A 24,949-nucleotide genomic window follows, 5' to 3' on the forward strand; every position below is an offset into this window, starting at 1 on the left:
CTCAGCACTGTAGTCGTGCTGCTAATGATGTATGCTTTGTTGGGGAGGGCGTGGCTACAGTCCCGCCGCCTGGTGGGCGTTCACTATAGCCACTACCCGTCTCTTCTGGTTAATGGCTCAAAAACTCCAAGGAAGGGGGAGGGCCACCTACTGGGTGCCGGCCTCCCCCCGAGCCGACTGGTCAGGGCTCGTCGCCTTCTGGCTTCTCACGGACAGGTAGGGTCCACCGCCTGCGGGCCGTACCGATAGCCCGTCGTGGGAGCATGGCTCCCTCTGACAGGGGTGATGTCATGGGCGGAGTGGCAACAGTGCCGCGCTGGGCGGGAGATCTCCGCCTGGTACAGCGCACTATAGCCACGCTCTGCCCTAGATTTGGGGGTGGCAGGCCGCACTGTAGCCACGTCTCGTCTCGTTGTATTTATGTGGGTGCAGACTTTGAGGGCTCTAGGGGCCTCCTGCTAGGAGCCGGCCTCTCTGGAGGCTGCCCGCTAGGAGTCAGCCCACCTCGTGGCCATCTTCTGGGCGCTGCCGCCTTTTGGCATCCGGTTGCTTGGACCAGCCGGCTACAAGGAGGCGGCGCTCTGTCCTTGACGCTTGAGGGGCGCAGCCGGCCCCGATGTCTTGAAACACTATAGAAAGCTGATGAGGTTACCCGTGACCATTACTTCGACAGGTTCCAATGGCGCCATCCTCTGTTGAATCCGCTTGGAGTGGAACAACGAGGAGGTCGGGAGGTAGTCGCTCAGACGGCAATCAGCAAGTTGAGGTTACCAATTTCTGCTATTGTACCTATTTTTTGCTGCTCAACCTTGCAATATAGAAATCCTAAATCCTCTGATTGTTGCAGCAATCCCGTTCTTCATCCCTTGGGACAGCTTCGAGCACTTGGAGTGAACCACATCTGCCGGCTGATAGAGGTGACGGAGTAGCTGTGGTACGGTCTGAACTTCAGCTGGCACTTTTCTCTTTTGTGTTCTACTAGCATCAGGCATTTTGCTTTTCTGACGAGAAACGATGAATCCATTAGCAGGGAGAGATGGTCCAGCTAGCAATCTGCAGGTCCGTTGTACTGAAGCAGGAAGTGGGCGAAGGAGATGGGCAAGACTACGGCGCAGAAGGTTTCGGGGAGCACTTGTAGAAGCGATGCCCGGCTACCTCCGCCGTGCACAAAGGGCGGCCGACGTGTCGCTAGGTGTGGAAGACGAGAGGACATGGGGATTTCTTGGGTTGGATGCGACTGGATGAGGAAGAGTAGAAGGCATGTGGGTGCATTTAAAGCCAGCTTGTTTTCGTGCCGTTTGGAGGCCGTCCGCTCCCACCGGCTCAGGCGGTTCAGATAAGAGGACGAGCCGTGGGGACACAACCTGTTCCGCCTCTCCACCGTGACGCGTCGTCGCAATTATTGCCCTCCAACGTCTCACAGTGGCGGAGCTACGGTAGCAAACCTGGGCGGGCCGATAGAAAGGAAGACCCATAATTTTCAAGCTCGTGGCTAAGTTTACTCTCAATCTTCACTGTAATTGCTACGAGTTGGGCGGGCCACAGCCGATTTTATCAAGACGTAGCTCCGTCAGTGACGTCTCAGTGGGAAAAGAGAAATACTGCAATAGAATACAGTCAGGGGCGCGGATCTTTATGTGAATCATTGGTGTATATTTCAGGATCATCTGAGCCTGAGCTCAGAAACGAATTTTCCTACATACCCTGTAAATCGACTAGTATTTCACTGTAGCGGTAAGAACATTTACAACCCGACGCCCCAAACATGTCCTATATGGCCGTGCGGAAGGCCCGGTCACTGGTCGACCGGTCACAAAATCTCGATCCAGACGAGCGCCTCAAACGGGCCTCAAAATCCCGGGCTGACCGGCACCCCTTATATCCAGTTGAAATATGGGGTGGATACGGGGGAAAACCCCTATTCGCCGCTTATGGGCGAATTGACCAGGCTCCGCACCCCCCCCCCCCCCCCCCCCCCGGGGACGATTTGGGCTGGCCCAGTTGCGGTTACCACCGTTTTTGGGAACCTTCTAAAAGGTTCCCTGAACCGGTTTTTTCGTTTTTTATGGGTTTTTTTTTCTTTTTTCTGTTTATGTTATCCTTTTCCTTTTTTGTTTTCTATTTCTTCTTTGAGTTTTCCTTTTCAAGTTAATTTCTCTTTTCAACAAATTTTCTTTCTTTGGTTTTTCATTTCTTATCCTTTTTAAAAGAATTCAAAAAATTCAAGTTTGTTCATGTTTCCAAAAAAATGTTCAGCTTCCGATTTTTTTTGCCAAATTCAAAAAAATTTCTCATTACACAAAAAAGTTCAAAACTTTTGTACCGGATTTTAATTTTTTGTTCACATATTCAAAAAACTCACACTTCCAAATTTGTAGGAATTTTTCAAAATTGTTCTCCAATTCAAAATTTGTTCTCAAGATCCAAAAAATGTTCGTGCTTTAAAATTTCGTTCGTGCTTCGAAGTTTGTTCTTTGTTTCAAAATTTGTTCTCAAGATTCAAAAAAATATTTGTGCTTAAAATAATTGTTCACAAATTCCAAAATGTTCATGTTTTCAAAAAATGATCAGTTTCGAAAAAATGTTCGTAAAATTCAAAAAATGTTCTCATTACACAAAAATGTCGAAACTTTTGAAACTTAGAAAATGTACCGGATTTCAATTTTTTTGTTCTCGTATTCCAAAAAAATCACGCTTCCAAACTTGTTTGGGAATTTTTAAAATTGTTTTCCGTTTCAAAATTTGTCCTTAAAATTCAAAAAATATTTGTGCTTTATAGTTTCGTTCACCCTTCGAAAAATGTTATCCATTTCAAAATTTGTTCTTAAGATTCAAAAAATGTTTGTGCTTTCAAAATTGTTCACAAATTCCTAAACTTTCATGTTTTTAAAAAATGTTTGGGAAATTCAAATTTGTTCGCGTGCAAAAGTTATTCGTGTTCGCGTGCAAAAGTTGTTTCAAAATTCTTCCTGTTCACTTTTATTTTCTTTTTTTCAAGCTTTTATTCATTTTTTGAAAAATGTTCCTGTTTTCGAATTTGGTTCAGAAATTTCAAAAAAATAATAATTGTAATTTTTGTTTGATACTTTTAGAGAATAATGAATTTCATAAATTCCGAAAATGTTCGCATTTATAAATTCTGAAAAACATGTACTTTTGTCAAAAGTAAAATCGGGTTCAAATTTTCAAAAAAATCTGTCGCTTATAATTATTTAAACTGGGTTGTTATTTATAGAGAACAAATTGCAGAAAGTACAGTAGCTAGCGACGCGGTTGACCCGATGGAGGTTGTGTGTTCGACCCATCCAGTTCATGTACTGTTTTTTTAATTTCTTTTTTAAGTTTTATCCCTGTCGCTCGTTTCTTAAAATGTCAGGCTGCAAATATTTCACTGGTGTGAGCTGGGGACGCAGCTCCTCTGACGTACGGCGCACTCGCTGACGTGTGGACCCGGACCCACGCGTCAGTGGCCCAACGTCAGGTGGCCGTACGTTAGGGGATCCGGCTCCGTGAGCTGGTTGCGGTGGTAAAAGCTCGGGCGTATGTGCTGGTCGCCGGTTCACTACAACAACTATTTCTGGTTCGCTACAATATTCCTATTTGCTACACTAGGCCGGTTGGATTTAGTTTTTTTTTTTGCGAAAAAACTTCCAATCTATTCATCTTCAATCATGGCAGTACAACGAACACCAGAAATAAAAATTACATGCGCTGCTTTAGCTTCAACAAAACTAGTGTAGTGGACTGGTTATGTGCGTGCGATCGTAAGCAGTTGGTTGGCTGTTCGAAACCCCCAATCCTTCCGATCTAGCACCGGCAGCCACTCCGACAGCAACTCCGGAGACGAGGACGAGATGGCGCTCCATATCGCGCTGGAGCGCTCGCGGGTCGATACGGGCGGCAACTGCAGTTCAGGTGCGACGCCACCTGTCGCCCATCCCCGTAGCGCCGACGACGGCGCCGGCCCTTCCCACCTCGCACGCGGATCTACAAGGGCAGCTCAATCGGCATCGTCCGCTCGACAGCCTCCTCCACCTCCGGTCGCTACTCCGCGCGGTTAGCAGTGAGTTCTAATGCCCTCTCCACCGGAGTCAGAGGCATGCACCGCCCGCCGCGAGAGGCAGAGGGTAAGGAGGATGGGGGGCACGTTCGATGAGGGTGTGCAGTCAGTCCACCGCCGCCGCGTGATGCCGTTGCCCGACGAGGAGGAGTGTCTCCTCCAGTGTGTGTACCATCGATCACTTACCACGGCGAAGACGGACGCCCGGCGGCTCCGGAGGACCAACGCCAAGCCGCTCCGGCTCGGCATTGAGCAGTCCAAGCGGGAGGCGGCGGAGGCAGCGGCGAGAGTGGCCAAGCTCAAGTGCAAGCAGGGCCGAATCGTCCGGCGCTTGAAGGGCTACATCGTCATCTTCGATTCTTCCTCCGACAACGAAGGGTCCGACTCCACCGGCTCCGACACCGACCCACCTCTTGTCGCGGACGCCTACAATAGCGCCAGCGACCGGAAGGGCAAAGGGCCGGCGAGGAAGTGGTGAATTCCGGCCTTCTCCTCTTTTATATAATCTAGCTCCTACCTAGTTAGCATTTGCTAAACGGTTGAACTGTATGAATTATGCCTGTTTGGTGATCTTTTGATGACGTTTATGTGAATTATGTCTGTTTGCTATCAGTTTATGTCCTTTTGCTGTTGATTTTGGCCGATTGGTGATCTACGTAGGACTTAAAATGGTTTTGTATGGATATAGGATGCCAGATATGAGATACGCGGATGTGAAGACGTGAATTTAGGGACTGCCCTGCCACTGTCCCCTGAGCGCGGGCGCCTCCACGGGTGTATAAGGTAGTCAGATTTGACAAATGCAGCTGTAGATGCTCTAAGAAAAACCGTCAGGCCACAGCCCACGCCTAGGGCTCAAGCCCCGAATGCACGACTTGATCGTTCTCTCCTTTGTAGACTCATGGCTAGGCCATTCATTGGCCGGAGAACAAGTAGCCCAGCCAGCAGGACGATGCGGCTCCTGACACCTACAATCGGTGAATAACGGTCGAACAATAGAATAAGTGTTGTCCTACTTTTGCAGATTGTGGCAATGTTTATTTTGTTTCAACTCGATTTGCAATCTTGTATTGAACTGTGTACATCATGCCTACTTTGATTAACAATATGGTTGTATGCATCATTTTGATGCAGAGACCAAGATAATCCTTTTTTTAATATGGGGCAATACCTCTTGAAAAGAAAAGAAGAACTAATGCCCAAAACTGAAATGGCAAGGTTACAGCAACCGCAAAGTATTATGTTATGTCCTCCTGCTGAGATCGCATACAGCAGCATATTGCATGCCCTGCAGCACCTCATACATGGCCAACACAACAAGTTCTGAAGTATGCGCGGACGAGCCGACAGTTACAGACGCTGTTAGGTTAAACACACTTGCACTACAGTTCTCAGAACAAATGAGAGATTCGTCTCGCCTGTTACCACGGAACACGACCCTGGTGAGCAGCGCTGTCTGCTGAATTCTCTGTGGCTTTTCCTGACTCTTCCGCTGAAACATCTGCTTTTATTTCCTCTGTAGGAGGCGTCGCTGAATTGGTAGTGCTATCCGCCTCTTCTTTCTTTTCCCCCGAGGATATTGTAGGGTAGACCCCTGGATTTGAGGTCATTCTCAGTTTTCTCACCCTCCACGGGAGGTCCTCCAGATTCAGCTGGCTTTCATCTTGCTTATTCTCTGATACAGGGGCAGACAAATCACACCCTCTGCGGGAGTTACTCCAGATTCAACTGACTTTTCATATTTCCTTACTCTCTCATACAGGTGCAGAAACGTCTCCAGGAAGCTCCAAGAAAGCCTTGCCTTCGGCTGATTCAGTCTTGTAGGATGCTGCATCTGCGGATCTGCCCCCCTAAGGTAGCTCTGAACCAGCGGCTTCTTCAGTTTTCCGTGCGACATCTGCAGCAGGGGCATCTTTCTTCTCTTCTTGAGCAACAGTGCCAGCATCTTCTCTCAAGGGAATTGCCAGCCTCTTCTTTTCTCCCGAGCATTGTCAGCATCTTTGTTCTGCACATCGGTGCCTATGGCTTCTTCAGCATCTTTTATCTCCATGTCGGTGCCTTTGGCTTCTCCAGCATCTTTTATCTCCACATCGGTGTCTTTGGCTTCTCCAGCATCTTTCATCTCAACGTTAGTACCTTTGGCTTCTCAGCATCAGCATGATCTCCAGTTTCAGCTTGTGCATCCTCCTGTTTCCCCCTTTTGCCTCTCTTACAATCAAACCCAATGTCTAATGTGATAAGCTAGAGTAGTTGTGCGTGGACTTCCACAAACAAGATAAAAAAAAGCATCCATCAGCAACGCTGAACGCCAAGATAAAGAACCTGCAGCTTTACTGGAGAAGCTTTCCATCATAAACCAGCACACGTGAGATCACACCCTGGACCCAGGACGCAGTCTCCCTTAGCTGTTCGTCATCAGACTGGGAACAGCACCCAAGAAGCTCCGGGTGGAAGTTGGAATTCTTGAGCAGCAGTTTAATGGAAGGTCCTAGGGCATCCATGAGGTCCCCGACCAAGGCAACTCCAGCTTTGGTCAGACCCTCGTCCCTACAAGGAATATGAACAATAATTCACCACATTGATCCCAGACTTTTTATACAGGCCCCCGTTATACAAGTTGAATGCATACTTTCACAACGTCAGAGGTAAAAAGTTATCAGCATATTGTTATTATGAAACTCATATGCAAACGAAAATGATTGATACATTGACTACGAATTCCATGTCAAAGACATGTCGTGAACTCACCTTGATGTCTCTCGTAACACCAGTTCGGCGAACTGGAAAATATGGCCGGCATAAGGAACCATGAGCTCTGATTTTGAACTTCTGACTCCCTGAAGTATACCCGAATAGGCCTCGAAGATGCTTCGCCTGAGTTCATTTTTATACTCTGTACTGTCATCATCAGGAAGCTCCATAAGAGAGCAAAGCTCTGCAGCTCCTTGCAACATAGGCAGAGTGTATGGAACATATTTCTCAAAATGCTCACCAATTGTAAGTGCAATATCTCCTATGCATGACAAAATTGGTGGTTTCACAGAACGATCAAGCTCTGGGCTTGAAAGGAACTTGAGAAGGGTGGACATGATACATATCACAGTAAGGGAGTACCTTGTCATCCAGGGCATGACAGATGTCCGCAAACACACCCACAGAAACACAGCATACTTGATATGCACCGAAATTTGTAAGCCCGTTTCAAGGTACTTGTGAAACTCTGGCATGTATTTCACAAATTCCGGTCCAGTAGCATAAGCAAGAGCACCAATAGCAAGCATTGCTTCTTCAGCACATTAGAACTATCGCATGAAAAAACCTGGAGAAATAACACCATTATTTGGTCAGCAAACTGAACGATTACTGATTTATCATCACAGTTGCTGAACTTTTGAAGGATTACTTGAAGAACACCACATAGCAAGGCTTGAAGGCCACTTTGCTTTTCCTTGTCCTGAGAGGATGCGATCTGAAACTCAAAGGCCTGGTTTAATCTCTTCAAGATCTCTTGCAATAATAACACAATCATGTTCAGGGTGTCTGCAATGCTGCTGCATCTCGCAATCTCGTTAAGTGTTTCATATGCAGATGCACAAAGCCTGGAGTTGATGGAATCAGAACGATCAGCAATGGCAAGGAGAGCTGATACTAATTGACCAAAATAGGGTGACAGCACTGATGACATAGACCCTGCATTCCCATAGCCGTGAGCAAGAAAATACAGGGCACCACAGATCTTCTCTCAGCAACATTTGGAGTCTTTGATACTTGTTAACATAATTTCTATAACATGAGGAAGGTTTGCATTTGTTACTACAGAAACACCACTGGTTGGTGAATGTGGAAACTCAAATGTCCTCGAAAGTGCCCATGCAGTAGTCTCATGAACCAGTGGTGCAAGCTTTTCAACTGAAGGGCCTTCAAGAATGGAACCAAATGCAAATGTAGCAGAGAGGTACAATGGCAACCTTGACAGCCGTTGCAACAAGCCAAAGGCAGGTGCCCCCTGCCATTGATATATTCCAAATTCCATCATCTTCATCTTGATCCTCCTTTTGCTTCAGAAGTGTTTCTCAAAGCATAAGGACAAGCAAAGGAAGGGCCTTTTCAACAAATGGAAATGATATGCGAAACTAACATCACGAGATTCTTCAGCGTCTTCTTGAATTGCATCTTCTTCATCACAGATTGTGCTCTAGAACTAAACAGCTTAAAGTGCAACTTGTTCTTCATCTGCCCTGGCAGCATTTGCTGTCAACTCAAATAATGTCTGCATGTAGGGCTCTAGAAGATCATAGTATGTTGATGCTATGGAGACCAAACACTCAAATGCAGCCTTCCTAATATCAGACTCCTTAGAAATGGCAGTTTCAGAAACTACCTTCATTATGTACTTCCTCTCTGATTCATTCTGAAATTTTGTCTCGGTAAAATCAAGAGCATCGTACAATGCTTTAGCAGCAGCATGTCGGACCCTTGAATTTTCTCCACGTGATTCATACCCTGGACCACAGCAGTAAGAACAGCATTAACTTGATCCTGCTCCAAATCCTTAGGGGATATCTCCTCACAGACGTATCCAGTGGCATCCAGGGTAGCGCGCTTCAAAGAAGGGGGTGCATCTGGCTTTGTCATGTTACCTAGAAAGCTTACTATGAGTTCTGGTCATCCTTGACAAGGGATCTCAATGGAAGCAATCTTTGCAACGACTTGTGAAGAACTACGGTGAGCGTCAGATACTGGTGATCCAAGGGTCATCAACAGGGAACCTTTAACCTGTGACTTGACTAAAGGGTCCACACTTATCCATTGTTGTGTACATTTTTGTTTCCTTGCTAAATCTTTTGCATCCAAAGAACTTTTAAGCAGAATGCCAGCAAGCCTTCGAGATACTGGAGATTTATTATCATTTGATAGCTCAGCAGATAATGCTTGCAGAAACTGTGGAAAACTCTGCTCCTTAAATTGCTTGATATTCCCTTCTGCAGCATTTTGTATCTGACCATCATGGCACTGCATAGCTAGCAGAAACTCAGTGATATCCATTAGCTGAACCTGCCGTATGAAGATGGCCGAGGAAAGCATATAAGATACTAAAATCTCAAGGTCAAAACTAAAAAATAAATTGGCAGGCCCCACCTTGGTTCAAAAATAGTCTAGCCTTAATCCAGTTTGCTCAATGGAATCACAAATAATCTAGTTTGCTCTAAAAGCACATATTGTTCATATTGATACAGTGCAAAAATATAAGATAAAAGATAAAAGTAGAACTGCAAGCCTCCAATACAGTGTGGTCACTTCTGGAAAGTGTAGGGAGGGTGCAAGAGATTCAATACATATGTTACTTCGCCTGAGCTGTCGCCAATTACCAGGTCATTAGTTTCTGAATCGTTATTATTTTCCTGAAGGGGGTGATTCTGAATCATTGCTATTTCCCCCAAAGGGAGGTTTCTGAATTACAGTCCACGTATAAAATATGGAACACGACTGTTACTATACAACGTAGATCTCAGTTACCAACATACCGTTTGAATGACCATGAACCATGCTTCTCCACAATCTAATGATGTTTTTCATTAAAAGATGCTCAATAGTTCATCTAAATCAGATAATCTCTAACATCAGAAGCGAGGATCTAACCCACGACAGGCATCTAGAAAATCTAACTTATTCAACAGGGCGTCATACTATAATTGCACTATGACAGACAGAAACGCCAGAAGGCTAGCCTGAGTGGAAAGGCTAAGGCTACTGCAAGCCTGAGTGGAAGTAGCCTTAGCCTTTCCCACTTAGCCATACCATACATGCTTGGTTCGTCGTTTCTCGGCCAGAAAACGGCTCGAATATTTACACGTGTTTCTCAGATTACGTTGGTAATTGGCCAGTTTTTAAAACGGACCTGGATCGATCGTTTTCCTCGCCGGTATTCCGCCCCTGTCTCGGGTGATCCACCTAGACGAGGATGGCCGGAGCCATGGAGGACTGAGGCTGAGGCAACAGCGACCCGTGAGTCTGGCGGATCCCGGCGCATGCGCCCTGCGCAGCTCAAGGTCTCGGCGGCCGGCAGGTTGAGACGGCGACGAGCTGTGGGACGACGTGGCCATCGAAACTGTAGGGACAGGTGGCAGTCGACAACGGCGGCTGAGCGACGAGCTCCGCGGCACTGCTCCCAGACTCGATAGAGGCGGCGGCAGGTGGATCTCGGACCCCAACTCCTGACCGGATGGATCTCATCCTTGCACCTGACCGCATCGCAGTAGGACAAGCGCTCGGGAGAGCTGAAGCTCGGAGACCCGGGGCTGGCCATCGGCCGGCGTTGCCACAAGAACAAGCCCGAGGCAGAAGCCTCTAGTGAACCAAATGACCTGGAAAAAATACACCTGTAAAATACTGATATCTTTTGTGGGTTTGTAAAATACACCTGTACTTAATTTACACGTGTATTAGATTACAGGTCTTCCAATCGCGGCCTAAAGAGAATATATTGCAATCACACATGGCATCTGTCGATTTGTTCGTGCATGTGCTGGTGACGCATATTCAGGTTTAAAGAGAAAACGATATTCCAGCCAAACCACCGACAGATATGGACTATCATCACCAAAAAGAGAACACTGAACCCAGACAAAACGTGAACAATGAATGCAGAACTTTGTCTGGAAGCAACAGGGGCAGAGAAGCATCAGATTAAGACTGACCAGGAGATTCAACAGTCAACACAAGAATATCATGAACTTTAGTGAGTGCATTTCCCTAGACCATCAGGTAGTACATTTTACCAAATGGCAACCAAAACAAGCATTATTATTCAGTGATATATTGTTAATGAGGGAATGAATTTGAGATTGTATACATACTTGTGTCAGTAATGTAGTTACACCATATGACAACCCAAACTAGTTATGCCTAGAACAAAAACTTGTGGCATGCAGAATGTCCCGGAGGAAGTAGATTCAATCTCCACATGAATTTTTAGTGGCAGTGTTTCCTTTAATACGTTATTATGTTATGGCGCTGCTAGAAGGAGGGCGCGAGAGGGCCGGCCGGGGGCCTTTTTGCCCACGGCCGGGCAAGAGGGAAGGGATTTCCTTCTTAATTCTTGCTTGATTAGATTGATACATCTCCTCTCTTTATATAGAGAGGTTTACTTGACTCCCAAGCAAGGCTTACTTATCCCTAAGAAAGCGACCCTTATCTCTAATTAACCCTAAGACTAACGGGCTATACCGCCAGCCCAGGCCATTAGGCCCATTACGTACTCTAACACTACACCCCACCTGTACATGCAGCTTGTCCTCAAGCTGCAGCCGAACCAACTTATAACCATGACTCGACGCAACACAAACCTAACACCTAAAAACAAGCCTTTTACATCTCGCCTTGTTTTATTACTCAACCTGAAATCGACTGGGATGCTTTATTTTGGACCTCTTAACAAAAAAGTGGACACCATCCGCACGTCGGACGTGCACGTGTACAGCCACCTGAATCCCATGGACATCATCTGGACAAAAGGTGTGCATGTGTATGGCCACCTGGAAGTGGTCGCAAGAGCGACCAGCGGAGGCGCCCTCGCGGCGGCCGGCAGCGGAATGCAGTGGTGCTACGCGGTGCGCTCCTGTCGGTGACACCATGCCTTCTCCCCGCCGGACGGCTGTTGGTCTGCACCGCACATAGAAGAGTGGAGGGCTGTCGATGGAGAATGGCGAGGAGGGGTGCGCCTCCCCAACCGCCGATGTCGCAGACTTTGAGGCCGCTGTTCGTGAGGAAAACAGCATGCCCAAGATCCCCGACACAGCGGACGAGATCGAGGTCCTTTGTGCAGCGAAGCGCAACTGGGAGGAGCGGCAGCTGCAGACCACGCATCTCCCGCACATGCCGACGCGCTAGGAGGCGGCGCGCAGCAGCCTGCAGCCTCACCGCCGCCGACACGTGGTGGGTAGTGATCCAAGCTGCAAGCGGCGACAGCGACGGCGGGACTTGATCTGCTGAATGGGGACGCCCTGGGAAAGCGGTGATGGCGACGGCGGGAACTTGATCTGGTGGATCGGGACTCCCGTCAACGCGGTCGATGCGGGGCTGGAGCTGACCGGCGATGGCTGCTGCAGTTGCAGCGGCTGCTGCGGCGGAGTGCCGGGTGCGGCGGAGGTCGCCAGGAGCGGTGGTTGCCACTGCAGCCAGGGCAGGGCGACGGTGGCGGTGGATGACAGCTGCAGCAGCGGCCCGGTGAGCGCGGCGGAGGCCAACTGGTGCGGCGGCTGCCACGGCAGCCAGGACGGGGCGGTGGTGGCGGTGGATGGCAGCTGCAGCGGCTGCTGCAGCAGCCCGGCGAGCGCGGCGGAGGCCGCCTGGTGCGGCGGCTGCCACGACAACAAGGACGGGGCGATGGATGGCAGCTGCAGCGGCTGCTGCAACAGCCCTGCGAGTGCGGCGGGGGCCGCCTGGTGCGGCGGCTGCCACGGCAGCCACGGCGGCGCGGTGGCGGTGATGGGTGGCGCAGCCGGGTGCTGCTCGTAGGACCCAGCCAAGAACAGGCGGATCTCCTGGACCGCATGTGTTAGGTCCCGCAGCGTCCCGGACACCTCCGGGGTGAGGACGACGGGGGCGGGCGCGACGGAGGATCCCGGCGCGGGCAAGAGCGGGGCGACGATCGTGGTGGTCGCCGGAGGCGACGAGGTGACCAGCAGCGGAACAGACGGGTTGGGCGGCGGTGAAGACATGATCAAACCAAAACTAGTTGATACCTAATTGTTATGGCGCTGCTAGAAGGAGGGCGCGAGAGGGCCGGCCGGGGGCCTTTTTGCCCACGGCCGAGCAAGAGGGAAGGGATTTCCTTCTTAATTCTTGCTTGATTAGATTGATACATCTCCTCTCTTTATATAGAGAGGTTTACTTGACTCCCAAGCAAGGCTTACTTACCTCTAAGAAAGCGACCCTTATCTCTAATTAACCCTAAGATTAACGGGCTATACCGCCAGCCCAGGCCATTAGGCCCATTACGTACTCTAACACTACACCCCACCTGTACATGCAGCTTGTCCTCAAGCTGCAGCCGAACCAACTTATAACCATGACTCGACGCAACACAAACCTAACACCTAAAAACAAGCCTTTTACATCTCGCCTTGTTTTATTACTCAACCTGAAATCGACTGGGATGCTTTATTTTGGACCTCTTAACAAAAAAGTGGACACCGTCCGCACATCGGACGTGCACGTGTACAGCCACCTGAATCCCATGGACACCATCTGGACAAAAGGAGTGCATTTGTATGGCCACCTGTAAGTGGTCGCAAGAGCGACCAGCGGAGGCGCCCTCGCGGCGGCCGGCGGCGGAATGCAGTGGTGCTACGCGGTGCGCTTCTGTCGGTGACACCATGCCTTCTCCCCGCCGGACGGCTGTTGGTCTGCACCGCACATAGAAGAGTGGAGGGCTGTCGATGGAGAATGGCGAGGAGGGGTGCGCCTCCCCGACCGCCGATGTCGCAGACTTTGAGGCCGCTGTTCGTGGGGAAAACAACATGCCCAAGATCCCCGACACAGCGGACGAGATCGAGGTCCTTTGTGCAGCGAAGCGCAACTGGGAGGAGCGGCAGCTGCAGACCACGCATCTCCCGCACACGCCGACGCGCTAGGAGGCGGCGCGCAGCAGCCTGCAGCCTCACCGCCGCCGACACGTGGTGGGTAGTGATCCAAGCTGCAAGCGGCGACAGTGACGGCGGGAACTTGATCTGCTGAATGGGGACGCCCTGGGAAAGCGGTGATGGCGACGGCGGGAACTTGATCTGGTGGATCGGGACTCCCGTCAACGCGGTCGATGCGGGGCTGGAGCTGACCGGCGATGGCTGCTGCAGTTGCAGCGGCTGCTGCGGCGGAGTGCCGGGTGCGGCGGAGGTCGCCAGGAGCGGTGGTTGCCACTGCAGCCAGGGCGGGGCGACGGTGGCGGTGGATGACAGCTGCAGCAGCGGCCCGGTGAGCGCGGCGGAGGCCAACTGGTGCGGCGGCTGCCACGGCAGCCAGGACGGGGCGGTGGTGGCGGTGGATGGCAGCTGCAGCGGCTGTTGCAGCAGCCCGGCGAGCGCGGCGGAGGCCGCCTGGTGCGGCGGCTGCCACGGCAGCCAGGACGGGGCGATGGATGGCAGCTGCAGCGGCTGCTGCAACAACCCTGCAAGTGCGGCGGGGGCCGCCTGGTGCGGCGGCTGCCACGGCAGCCACGGCGGCGCGGTGGCGGTGATGGGTGGCGCAGCCGGGTGCGGCCCGTAGGACCCAGCCAAGAACAGGCGGATCTCCTGGACCGCATGTGTTAGGTCCCGCAGCGCCCCTGACACCTCCGGGGTGAGGACGACGGGGGCGGGCGCGACGGATGATCCCGGCGCGGGCAAGAGCGGGGCGACGATCGGGGTGGTCGCCGGAGGCGACGAGGTGACCAGCAGTGGAACAGACGGGTTGGGCGGCGGTGAAGACATGATCAAACCGAAACTAGTTGATACCAAATTGTTATGGCGCTGCTAGAAGGAGGGCGCGAGAGGGCCAGCCGGGGGCCTTTTTGCCAACGGCCGGGCAAGAGGGAAGGGATTTCCTTCTTAATTCTTGCTTGATTAGATTGATACATCTCCTCTCTTTATATAGAGAGGTTTACTTGACTCCTAAGCAAGGCTTACTTACCCCTAAAAAAGCGACCCTTATCTCTAATTAACCCTAAGACTAACGGCCTATACCGCCAGCCCAGGCCATTAGGCCCATTACGTACTCTAACATATTATTATTATTTCTGCACAATCCATGGGTCAAATTCAGAAACCACTAGACAAGCGATGAGGTAAAACTTCCTAACACTACCAGGCAAGTGGACTTAAAAGAGCACATCTAAAGAGTACATTTCCAGCCTGCAGAATCAATCTCCATGCAACTTCGTAAATCATTTCACATTCCAAGATGATACACACAAAAAGATAAACAATACTAAAAACATGGTCTGGTAGTTTAACTCCCATGTAAAAGCTTGACTACAACAGTAATACACTATGTCCTTATCGTTCTGCTACCTTGCCTATTTTGCACCTATGCCCAGTAAGAGGAATATGAGAATTTAATATTAAGAACAATAGTACAGAATAGTCAATGGTTATTGAAAACAGGGAAAGATTCACCAACTCCACATACAGAGAGTTACAGACTAAAGCTTTCAGCTACCGAATTAGCTCACATTCTCATCCATTGGAGATATGTTTAGTAATTTTATTCAATCATTGAAAAAAAAATAGATGCTGTGATAATTCCTAACTATCGTACAAGTGATCAGGTTGCACAATATGAAGAACAATGGTAAGGCATTTGTGATGACAAAAGTAAATAGCAGAATAAATATAGGAAACTGCAACATGCAACCATACCTTCAGATTTGTGTCTTTTTCAACGCTTTCTTTAGACCAGCCACGCAATTAAAAGGTGCGTGCAATGAAGAGCACATAATTAACAACAGACTCCCGCAATTCTACAAGTAGATAGTGCAGGTTCTAAGCATAAACTAGGTTTAGAATGTGGAAACCACATGAGTACAACCAGGGTTTCAGATCTTGGGAACCAGAAGAGAAAAAATCAGCACCTGGCGAGTTCATGTTAACTAGGTCCAGGATGGAAATTTTTAGTTTCAATTGTTTCAAAATAACATATCACAGAAACTGTTATAAACATGTGCAATTTGGGGGTGCTTAGGGAGTGAACCAGACTGTCTCTAGAAAACCAAAGAAGATGTGGTTTGGTTTACAGGACAGCAACCGCCAGTTTAACAAACCATTGATACTAACCAGGAGTCAATAAAGTGGTTTTACAAATATGTATTAGTTAATTATTCCAAGTAATGTTCATCAATCATCATTGCCTTGGTCAAAATGTTTTATCTGCCCGTGAACTGATAAACCAAAAAAACGTGCATTGCTGCTGTGCTCAAGAAGAATAGTCATGGTGAGCTGATTACAAATTGGAGTTGGGATTTGAGGTACAAAAGAGCACATGTTCACCAAACTTGCCTTTTGTCTAACTTCACAAGCATAATTCAGCTAAAACTAATAAATGAAATTGTGCGCCATTTAATTTTATGTCTGCTCCAGTTAAAACTGCAATTCTAATGAATTGGCGAAAAATGAGCTTCATAAATACTAACTCCATGTCATCTACGAAGAAAAAAATTACACATTTAGAGATGTATGCAGATGGTATACCTAAATGAAGGTAAGATGACTAGATGAGCTCAACGAAATATTGGTTTCACCATGCTCTGAAGTGCCAATGATAAAATCATATCCTTCCTGGAAGTGGTGAAACAAAATTAAGTAATGATAACTCAGATATTTATGTACAACATAAGGCTGAGTTCAAAACAACTGAGAACACCTTGATCTCGCATTTGCAGTATATAACAGCCATACAAGCAGTACCTTATATGGTGAACCATTGGTAACACCACATAAATTTGCAGCATAGCGGAATTTATAGCCCAATATGATCCCATTTCTTCTTTGGGTGAGGACGGTGCAGTGATTTTCCTTACACAAGCTAGATGCACGTAAAGTTACAATTAAATGAAAAAATAACATAAGTAAAGTACAGTTCAAGTTACTCAGACAGAACTAGACGAGGGCAGAGAAATGTACGTCACAGGTAGATATTTTTGGCAACTTCAAAAATTAAACAACTGTGGCTTTCCATTATGTATGTAAACTTTAATGGGACTGGCCCAAAATTGAAGTGGGTGCAACGAGAACATTTGGTGAACTGAAAATCAATATGTGGAAAATTCGTAGGCAAATCATTACTAAGGTTACGTAAACAGGATATATAGATTACAAAAAAGATGCCTAAATTCTACAAGCATTACAGAAAACTTTATATGGAACATCAATATAACCATGTTTAGTGCCTTGATAAATGAAATGGTCATTTACCTATTGTGATGTCTCTGTTGGTTCTCATGGCTACAGTTACTTGTTTTCCTTGTTCTAGGATTTGCTCAACCAGATTCTGCAAAACTGTGATAAATAGAATTCAACATACATAGGCAATTTAAGAGTAAATGGGTCAAGGGTTGTCCAAAGAAAGACATGCAGACATTTTGTTTAATACGTGAAGCAACAAAATCACATGTTCTATCATGGGTCTACCATGGCGCCACGATGAGAGGGGGGTACATTCATACATGATGTCCCTTTTATAAGAAAGGCTTGACTTGACACCATCAAAACTTTCCTAGCAAAACATATCCTTATCTTCCTATTTAAACTTATCACTTGCTAACCAAGTAGATATCCTGCCAACTAAATAACCTACTATACTTATCTTGTTAATATTAGTTGATCACGAGATTGACTCCTCTTGGTGACACCCTACATCGTTCAGCCTTGACAACGCCCATGACATCTTCATTTTCCAACATTCCACACCAAAAAATTTATACGAACACTCTAATTTGAAAACAGTCAAAACACAATAAATGCTGTGTAAAACAGTCAGAACAAAGTAAAATATCAAAGTACAACGTTGGATTCTCACCCTAAGTTGGGCTGGCCGCAGCTCTGCCATCCCCACTGTGACAGACTCCCTGGAGAATGGGTAGCTAAGGAGAGAAGACCAAGGTGCAAAAGGAGGAGTTTGGCTGAGCAAGGTGTTCCAGGGTATGAGCAAGGACTTCCAGTATGGCAAATCATATTAAGGCGGCGTTGGAGCGATGGTGGTGTGAACTGCCATGAGTAGCTAGTGTTGTCTGTGTTCACTTTGTTTACATGTATGATATTTGATCCCGGCACTTGCGGCCGAAGTCTTGTGATGTGCAAACGCTTGTTTGCAGGTTACCTAAAAACAATAATTATCAAAGTAAAACACTATTACACATAGTGGTGGTGAGTGCTATTATAGACCTACTATAACTTGTCTTCAGCATAACCCAGTTACTAGAGATGATGATTTGTAATTGAACAAGTATTTTTATAATCTCTGTTGAGATGATGATTTAAAAAAAAAAAGTTGCGGCTGCTCACCTTGACAATTCTGTACAATCCAGAGGTTCCAGAAGCACTTCCACCTTGTGCAATTTCAACCACTGGCTTTAGGTCCACCACCATTCCACCAACCGTTGACCTGGTGACTTTGCAAACGTGCCTTCCAGCTTTAAGGTAGAGAGACAAGAGCCACCTATTGGGAACACATAGTGCTGCAACATTGTGGACCTGAAGTTTGTGTACACCACTGACAAGGCTGCTTGTGCAGATTACATATCCACTCAGCACTCAGTTGCATTTTGACATGGTAACAGAAAGAAAAAGATAGGCTCTCTTCCCACACAACTCCTCTCTCATGATCTTTCATGCAGTGGATATCATCAAATATAACCCAACTAACTTTGATCACCTTAGAACACTACAAAGCATCACCCTCAGGATTTCTGTCGTCATGACCAGGCAAGTAGCGTTAGGCTTAAGTCTGACATCCCTAGCCATCAAACCGACGTCAGAACCAATCTTCTCTCTTCTTCTACTCAGAAATCATCTAACAAATCATTGGGGGGTGGGCGGGGAGCAGACCCTCCTATAGGGGCACTTGCTGGAGAATCATCGGGAGCTTGATGCACAAATACACCATCTTTGCAGCCATGTCGGTTGCATACTCGTACCTCTTTCAAAAGTTCATCGATTGTAGTAAACTTAGCACCATCACGGTTCACTATCGGCTCAGGTACTGCTCCTGATAGCACCTGGGCCACATACTCCATACTAACTCGAGCATAATGTCCATAATTTCCAATCCAAAAGATGTTGTCAGGAAAACACCCAATCGGAACCAAATGAGCAGCTAAAAATGAATCGCATATTGACTTTAACACACATTGCAGGCGTGCAGCCTCTGGGAAATGAGTACACATGATTGTTATTGCCTTCCTCAAACTGTAAGAACCACCACCGTCTGATTTATACAAGGTATCAAAAGAGTGTCTCAGTGCACCAAGCCCCAGGCTCGTACTCTCGTATCCCGGTGGATATAGCCGGCAATAATTGCCTCCAAACTTCAATATTTTTTGCCCTTGTGGAGCCATACAGCTATCAGCACCCGACATCAACTCAAATCCACCCCCTAGTCCACCCGTCCAGCCAACAAGATATAAATTATTGCCATAAATGTTCAGAGTAATTGTACGACCTCTGTACTGAAGCGTCATGTAGAAAGTTCCATTCCCAGGGGTTGTGAAGATCTCATGCCCCTCTCCACACAGGCTGGAAATATCCACACATGTGCCGTTGTCCCGGCACCATGCGCGAATACGTCGGATTCCTTCTCTGTAACTTTCCAAGCTACTTTCATCATCTGCATCTAAAGTCTAAACATACAAGAGCAGTATTGCCAGAGCTGCTCCCCCCACCACCAGATGATGATCTGACATTATTTTCCTTGGTTTTTCTCAACCTTATTACTTTATCATCTTTATCTTTACCATCTTTATCCCTTAGTTTATTCTGTGCATATAAAACAGGTAGACTTTAGCAAATATGAAGTGTCTAATTTAAGAACTGTAAATCAATACTCGACGGCAAAGTGTTACAATAAAATGACATTTTAGGGAATTTCTTAATAACGTTTGCAAGTAACAAGTTGAGAAAAAAAATGCAAGATTAAACTCGTACTATTTATGCTACATAATTAACCTGTGAAATTACACTGAGATCTTAGAACTTAGCTCCTACCTTTTTTTTCCTGTGTCCTGATTTCGCATAGGCCATTATATCTTCAGCAGTCCAATTTAGCATGGGAAGGGCGGTCTGAAATGACAAATGCATAACTGTCAATACTCACTTTCGAGCATCTCACAATACATTTTCTTCGCAATATAAGCTAAACAGGAAGCATAACATGTTTCGCTGCAAATAGACAGGACAGTTTCTTTAGACTAATTCCTGAAAAGATCCCAGTATGATTAACACCTGCAGGTTTAGTCAGATGCCACGAGCTCAGTTCCCTATCAAATAATGCAGTAATAACGGCCCATTGTTATACTAATGAGAGGGTTCATGTGTTCGCCAAAGCCGGTAGTAATATTCTGGTTCTTTGGTTTGTTGGAGTGATGTTGCTCTAGACTATGCTATTCCAGCACCATGTAAGAACTGTGTTAATGTTATGCGATCAATAAAGCCAGAAGTTCACTAAAAAGGAATTCATGAAAAGAAAACAATATGCATGCTTCTAAATAATTTGAAGTTTGTGTAAAAAACAATATTTTCACATTGTCAGATAATGCAGTAATCTATATAGCATATAGTTTCCAACTCAAATTTAAGCTTTTCTTTGGCGAATAACTAAAATTGAAGCTGACTACCAAGTCATTCCAATTTCACACACCATAAATCCTCTATCTCTCTATGCTGCTTCACCGGATGACACATACTCCTTTGGGCTAAAGCCAGACAACGTCGGCCCTCTTCCACCATCATCACCTCCTCCCTTCCTCTCGGCATTCAGCCAACCATCGTCACCTCCTCCCTTCCTCTCGGCGTTCAGCCCAACACCTCCACTAATCAAGCCCAACTAGCGCGATCCTTTCCTACTATCACATCCTCTTTCCCTCCCTCCTGGCCGCCGCCGCTCTGTATTACCAAGCCTCCATTGAAATCAAGAGCGGGCCTGAATCAGCATAACCTGTTGATCTGTTCGGTGACGAGTAGCAATCTCCAACTAGAAGCTCTGGCTTGTGGGTATTTTTTTTCCAGATAAGTAGATCTCGGTTTTTCGTGCCAATAGCCTTTTTTGAAGTTTTTATTTATAGGAAATATGGTTTATAGGTATCTCCCATACACTGTGCCGTATATTGGGGTAACTACTTGAGGACTATACACTAGCCTAAGCAGCATGGGAATAATAACTCACCACCTCAAAATTCTTGAAGTTTTGTGTGTCCAATTCATCAATAACTTCGGGTATGAAAGCTGCTTCCATCTGATATAGCTTTTCCAATTCAACGCTTCTAAACCATGGATAAGCCTGTAGGAAGGATCATGGATGACCACAAATTCAAAACTCAAAAACAAAACAGATAATCTGAATGATTTTTACCTTTATCATATGTGATCTGTTCATTACAAATATCTGATTCACATTACATAATAGCTTATTGATTAGATCTTTAGCTTCTGATGAAAGTCTGGCCTCTTCAGAAAATTTAAGATGGCTTCTCCCATTTACTATCTGCACAATTAGGCTCACCTTAGTGGTAACAAGAATCCACATACAAAATCACAAATCATGCAAGCACATGGCTTAGCTATAATTGATGTAAAGACAGTATTCAAATTTACCTTCCTACACATTGACATTGGATCTTCGGAATAAAATGGTGCATAACCCACAAGCATCTCATACATAATAGCTCCATGTGACCACCTATAAAATGTAAATATGAGAAAAAGAAATATCATTTAGCCATGCATTATATGAGTTAGTAGAAACAAAAAAACTAACCAGTCACATTCCATTGGACATCCTTTCTTCAATAGGACCTCAAGAGAAGTATAATCAGCAACACCGACAGTTGAATAAGCCTGAAACTCCTGTAAACATCATATATAAATGAATGCAGAGCCAAGACAATAATACCAGGCAAAAGATAACAGAGCCACAGCAATGATCGTACACATGGATGCTCTTGGGTGTAAACAAATGACTGATTTGTAATCTGCTTAGAAACATTATTTAAACAATCTATCATGTAAATGGATTTCATATGCTAATGAAACACACTGAAGAAATTTATTTCCACGTTCAGCACTGGAGAAACACACTGCTTTGTAATCTGCTTAGAAACAAGTGGTTCAGACATATAAATGCCAGCCCTAATTGATTATGGGTTAAAGTAAAGGACAAATACTATCTACAATTCTACATCAAAGAATGGTGTTGATAATAAAAATTGTAATATACTTCAAAAGCAAAAATAAAACATAACTGGTATCACCCATTATCCAATAATACATTGTAATGACCCCTTAAAAATACCGAAGAACCAAATCCGATAAATAACTCACCTCGACTTCTATAGGCTTTGAAAACTTCTCATGGGCTACAAGTGGAAGGCCACTTTTGTCCTATGAAATAGCAGTCAGGAAGTTACACCCTCAAAAACACAGTGGAGACTAAATATAATAATGCATGAAGTGAGCAACTTTGAATTTCAATTGCAACTTGTCCAAAGGACTAAAATAACTAACTGCGAAATAATTCGTGGGATGTGTCAGGCTTACAAAGTGAGATTTTAAATCATATGCATATCTGTCTGGAATGCCCATAGACTCTACCCATCCATAAGAAGACTCAGTCTCTGGGTTCCAACAGTTAGCAGCACAGTGAGCCATCTCATTAAATAGATGTTTCCTGAAGGGCAATCGGCCCTTATCAATTCCCAGACGTGTTTGGAAAGGATAGACCCTTCCAACTAAGTAACCAAGTGTCTCATTATTAACAGTTCCCTGTAAGGAAGAAACATAAAATAAAAGTTTAAGAAATGTAAGCAACCCGCATCTAATCTGTAATCTATAACAGAAGAAAAAGGCTTTAGGGAAGTCTCTAATTACTAAGTATAAAGATACAAAATGCCATGTTTGCAACAAACAACAAAAAATTAGCAACAACAATAATAAGTGACCAGTTGGTGCAACTCAGCACGTGCAAATGGAGATTTGAAAACACACAAATGCACCAACCAAGAAAGATTTCAGAGGGCTTAAACTTTCAATAGCTGGGAAAACCCTCAAGCCTCAACTGCAGTGGTACGAGTTGCACACCAATTTGTCTACTTAGGGAAAATATGTTATATGTGTATGAATCCTGGGGGTTATTTTGAGATGCTTAACAGCACAATTATGTTTTCTGAAAACTGTCTAGACTCACCCTACAACAGGAATATTTTTTCCTGAAAGTAAATATATTATTTGAGGAATATTTTTTTTCCTGAAAGTAAATATATTATTTGAACTTGGAAAGATGGCACAAGTAATGTGGAAAGCTCCATGCTTACAACCAGAAACAAAAATAAAGTTAACAGTTCAAAAACTCGAAAAAGAAGAACATGAAGGACCTGACAGTGATCTCCACGGCTGGCATGAACGATGTCAATTATGCCTACTTTCTTCTCTGTGCCTCTTTTACGCCAAGCCTCGGTCATCTAGTTACAACAAATTGACACACAGAGAATTGTAAATTAACTTCGCCTGAAAATACAGTTACTGTAATAGATATTCTTTTATCTTGTCCTGACAAACTGCAAACTTAATGAACATGATTTATAATACCTGCAACTGCCTTGATTCTTCTGATTCAGATGTTACCTCTGATGGTGTCAAACCAATCTGAAATGAAAAAACTGAAAGTACTTCCAGAATTAGATAAATATAAAGGGAGTGGTCAATTTGAATCGAGAGCAAATTGCAGTAATAGATAAAATTGTTGAATTGGTCTATTGGAACAACTGGTGGTTTCAAAAAAGAGGGGATATGTCTAGTGTGAACCACTGGCTAGGTGCAATTCTGGATAACTGCTCAAGTGCAACTGACAGGTATCCTTCACAATTTGACGTTGAAAACTAAATTAGTATGGGGGCAAAAGAAAAGAAATCTCCACAAATAGTAACGTCTGAATCTATCTATTTCCAATTTTTCACCACTACATATTTTTGAAACATTGCTCAAATAGTCATTATACTAACTTTAAAAAAACTGAATGACTTCTAGTATATTTATTAATGCTTGAATTGAACCAAATGAGTCCAGACATGCTGTTCAAATTTAGTAGTTAAATTCTTTGCCACTAAGAGCCTGTTCGGCAGTCATCCAGCTCCTCAAAATACGGGAGCCGGCGGAGCGCCACTTTGATGACTCCAGAAAAATAGGCTACCGCGCCGCTCCGCTCCAGCCGCTCCAGGAGCTGAGCCGTGGAGCGGAGAGCTGCCGAACAGGGCCTAAATGTATGTTAACAGGTCAAAGTTTCTCCAAGCATATAATTCTAAATGCAATACGAGTTTTTATAAAGATGAAATGATGGTATATAGCACATGTTTAAATCAAATTAGACAGCAGAGTCATCAGGCATCAGATAACATGCACACCTAAGTGTACCACACGCAAACAGATTCTAGATTGGTATCGAATGCAAGCGAACAAGCATGGATCAAACTGAGCCACCGAACAACCTGGAATATTTCATACGAATGGCTACTCGTACCTCCATTTCCCCGGTGTTAGCAGCCTCTTGCAGTAGCCCAGATCCTTCCATGCCCTTCTGATTCTGATGTCGAGACGCACGGTCCACAGACGCCAGGACACGCTTCAGGGCCGCAATCTCTGGATCTGGAATTTGACGACACGTTGAACAGGGAGTCATGGCTTTTTCTCAGATTCTTTTTGGACAAATCCAAGGGTTGGAAGAAGCAAGGAAGCACGCCGATTGGACTTACTGCTTGGGCGCCATTTGGTCTGGAAGAAGATGGCGCTGCCATCGCCCAGCCCGCCGCCTCCGCCGCCTGGTCTGCCCTTGGGCCAGAAGCTTCCCATAGACGGGGTGGCCGTGTACTTGCCGCATCGCCCCATCAAGCTTCGGACGACAACACCGATGATGTAGCCGCCTCCCGCGGCGCCCCATCTTCCGCCGCCGCCGCTCATCCTCTGGGCAGGGAGCTAAACCTAGAGCTAGGGTCTATGGCTTCGTCGCGAATCGCGGTTTGGTGTGCGTACGGATGCGTGATGGCTTACAAAGGAAGCCTCTTCAGGCTGCTTTATGCAGTGGGAGGGGGCGAGGGGCGGGAAGGGAGAGAGAGAGAGAGGGTTGTGTGGGAGGGGGAGAGACCGAGGTGGGATTTTC

The 24,949-nt window shown here is 46.0% G+C and overlaps 1 protein-coding gene and 1 pseudogene across 2 annotated transcripts; both read right to left on the reverse strand.

Annotated features, from left to right (window-relative positions):
* Positions 1-5,179: 5,179 nt before the first annotated feature.
* On the reverse strand, positions 5,180-18,572 carry LOC123063212 (importin subunit beta-1-like; annotated as a pseudogene).
* Positions 18,573-19,200: 628 nt separating this feature from the next.
* On the reverse strand, positions 19,201-24,914 carry LOC123063213 (serine/threonine-protein kinase Sgk1). 2 transcript variants are annotated; one of them, XM_044486955.1, is made up of 12 exons: positions 24,546-24,914; positions 24,314-24,438; positions 23,386-23,442; positions 23,172-23,258; positions 22,339-22,563; positions 22,123-22,182; positions 21,560-21,648; positions 21,397-21,481; positions 21,155-21,286; positions 20,969-21,082; positions 19,792-19,866; positions 19,201-19,563 (listed from the first exon to the last, which is right to left on the reverse strand). In XM_044486955.1, the coding sequence occupies exons 1-12, from the start codon at positions 24,748-24,750 to the stop codon at positions 19,411-19,413; spliced, it is 1,407 nt and encodes a 468-aa protein (XP_044342890.1). In that variant the 5' UTR covers positions 24,751-24,914; the 3' UTR covers positions 19,201-19,410. The 2 variants fall into 2 exon arrangements, with proteins under 2 accessions (XP_044342890.1, XP_044342891.1); XM_044486956.1 differs by having other exon boundaries at positions 19,536-19,563; positions 19,753-19,866.
* Positions 24,915-24,949: the final 35 nt, after the last annotated feature.

Source organism: Triticum aestivum, chromosome 3A, assembly GCF_018294505.1.
Source record: "Triticum aestivum cultivar Chinese Spring chromosome 3A, IWGSC CS RefSeq v2.1, whole genome shotgun sequence".
In the NCBI taxonomy this organism is placed as follows: Eukaryota; Viridiplantae; Streptophyta; class Magnoliopsida; order Poales; family Poaceae; genus Triticum; species Triticum aestivum.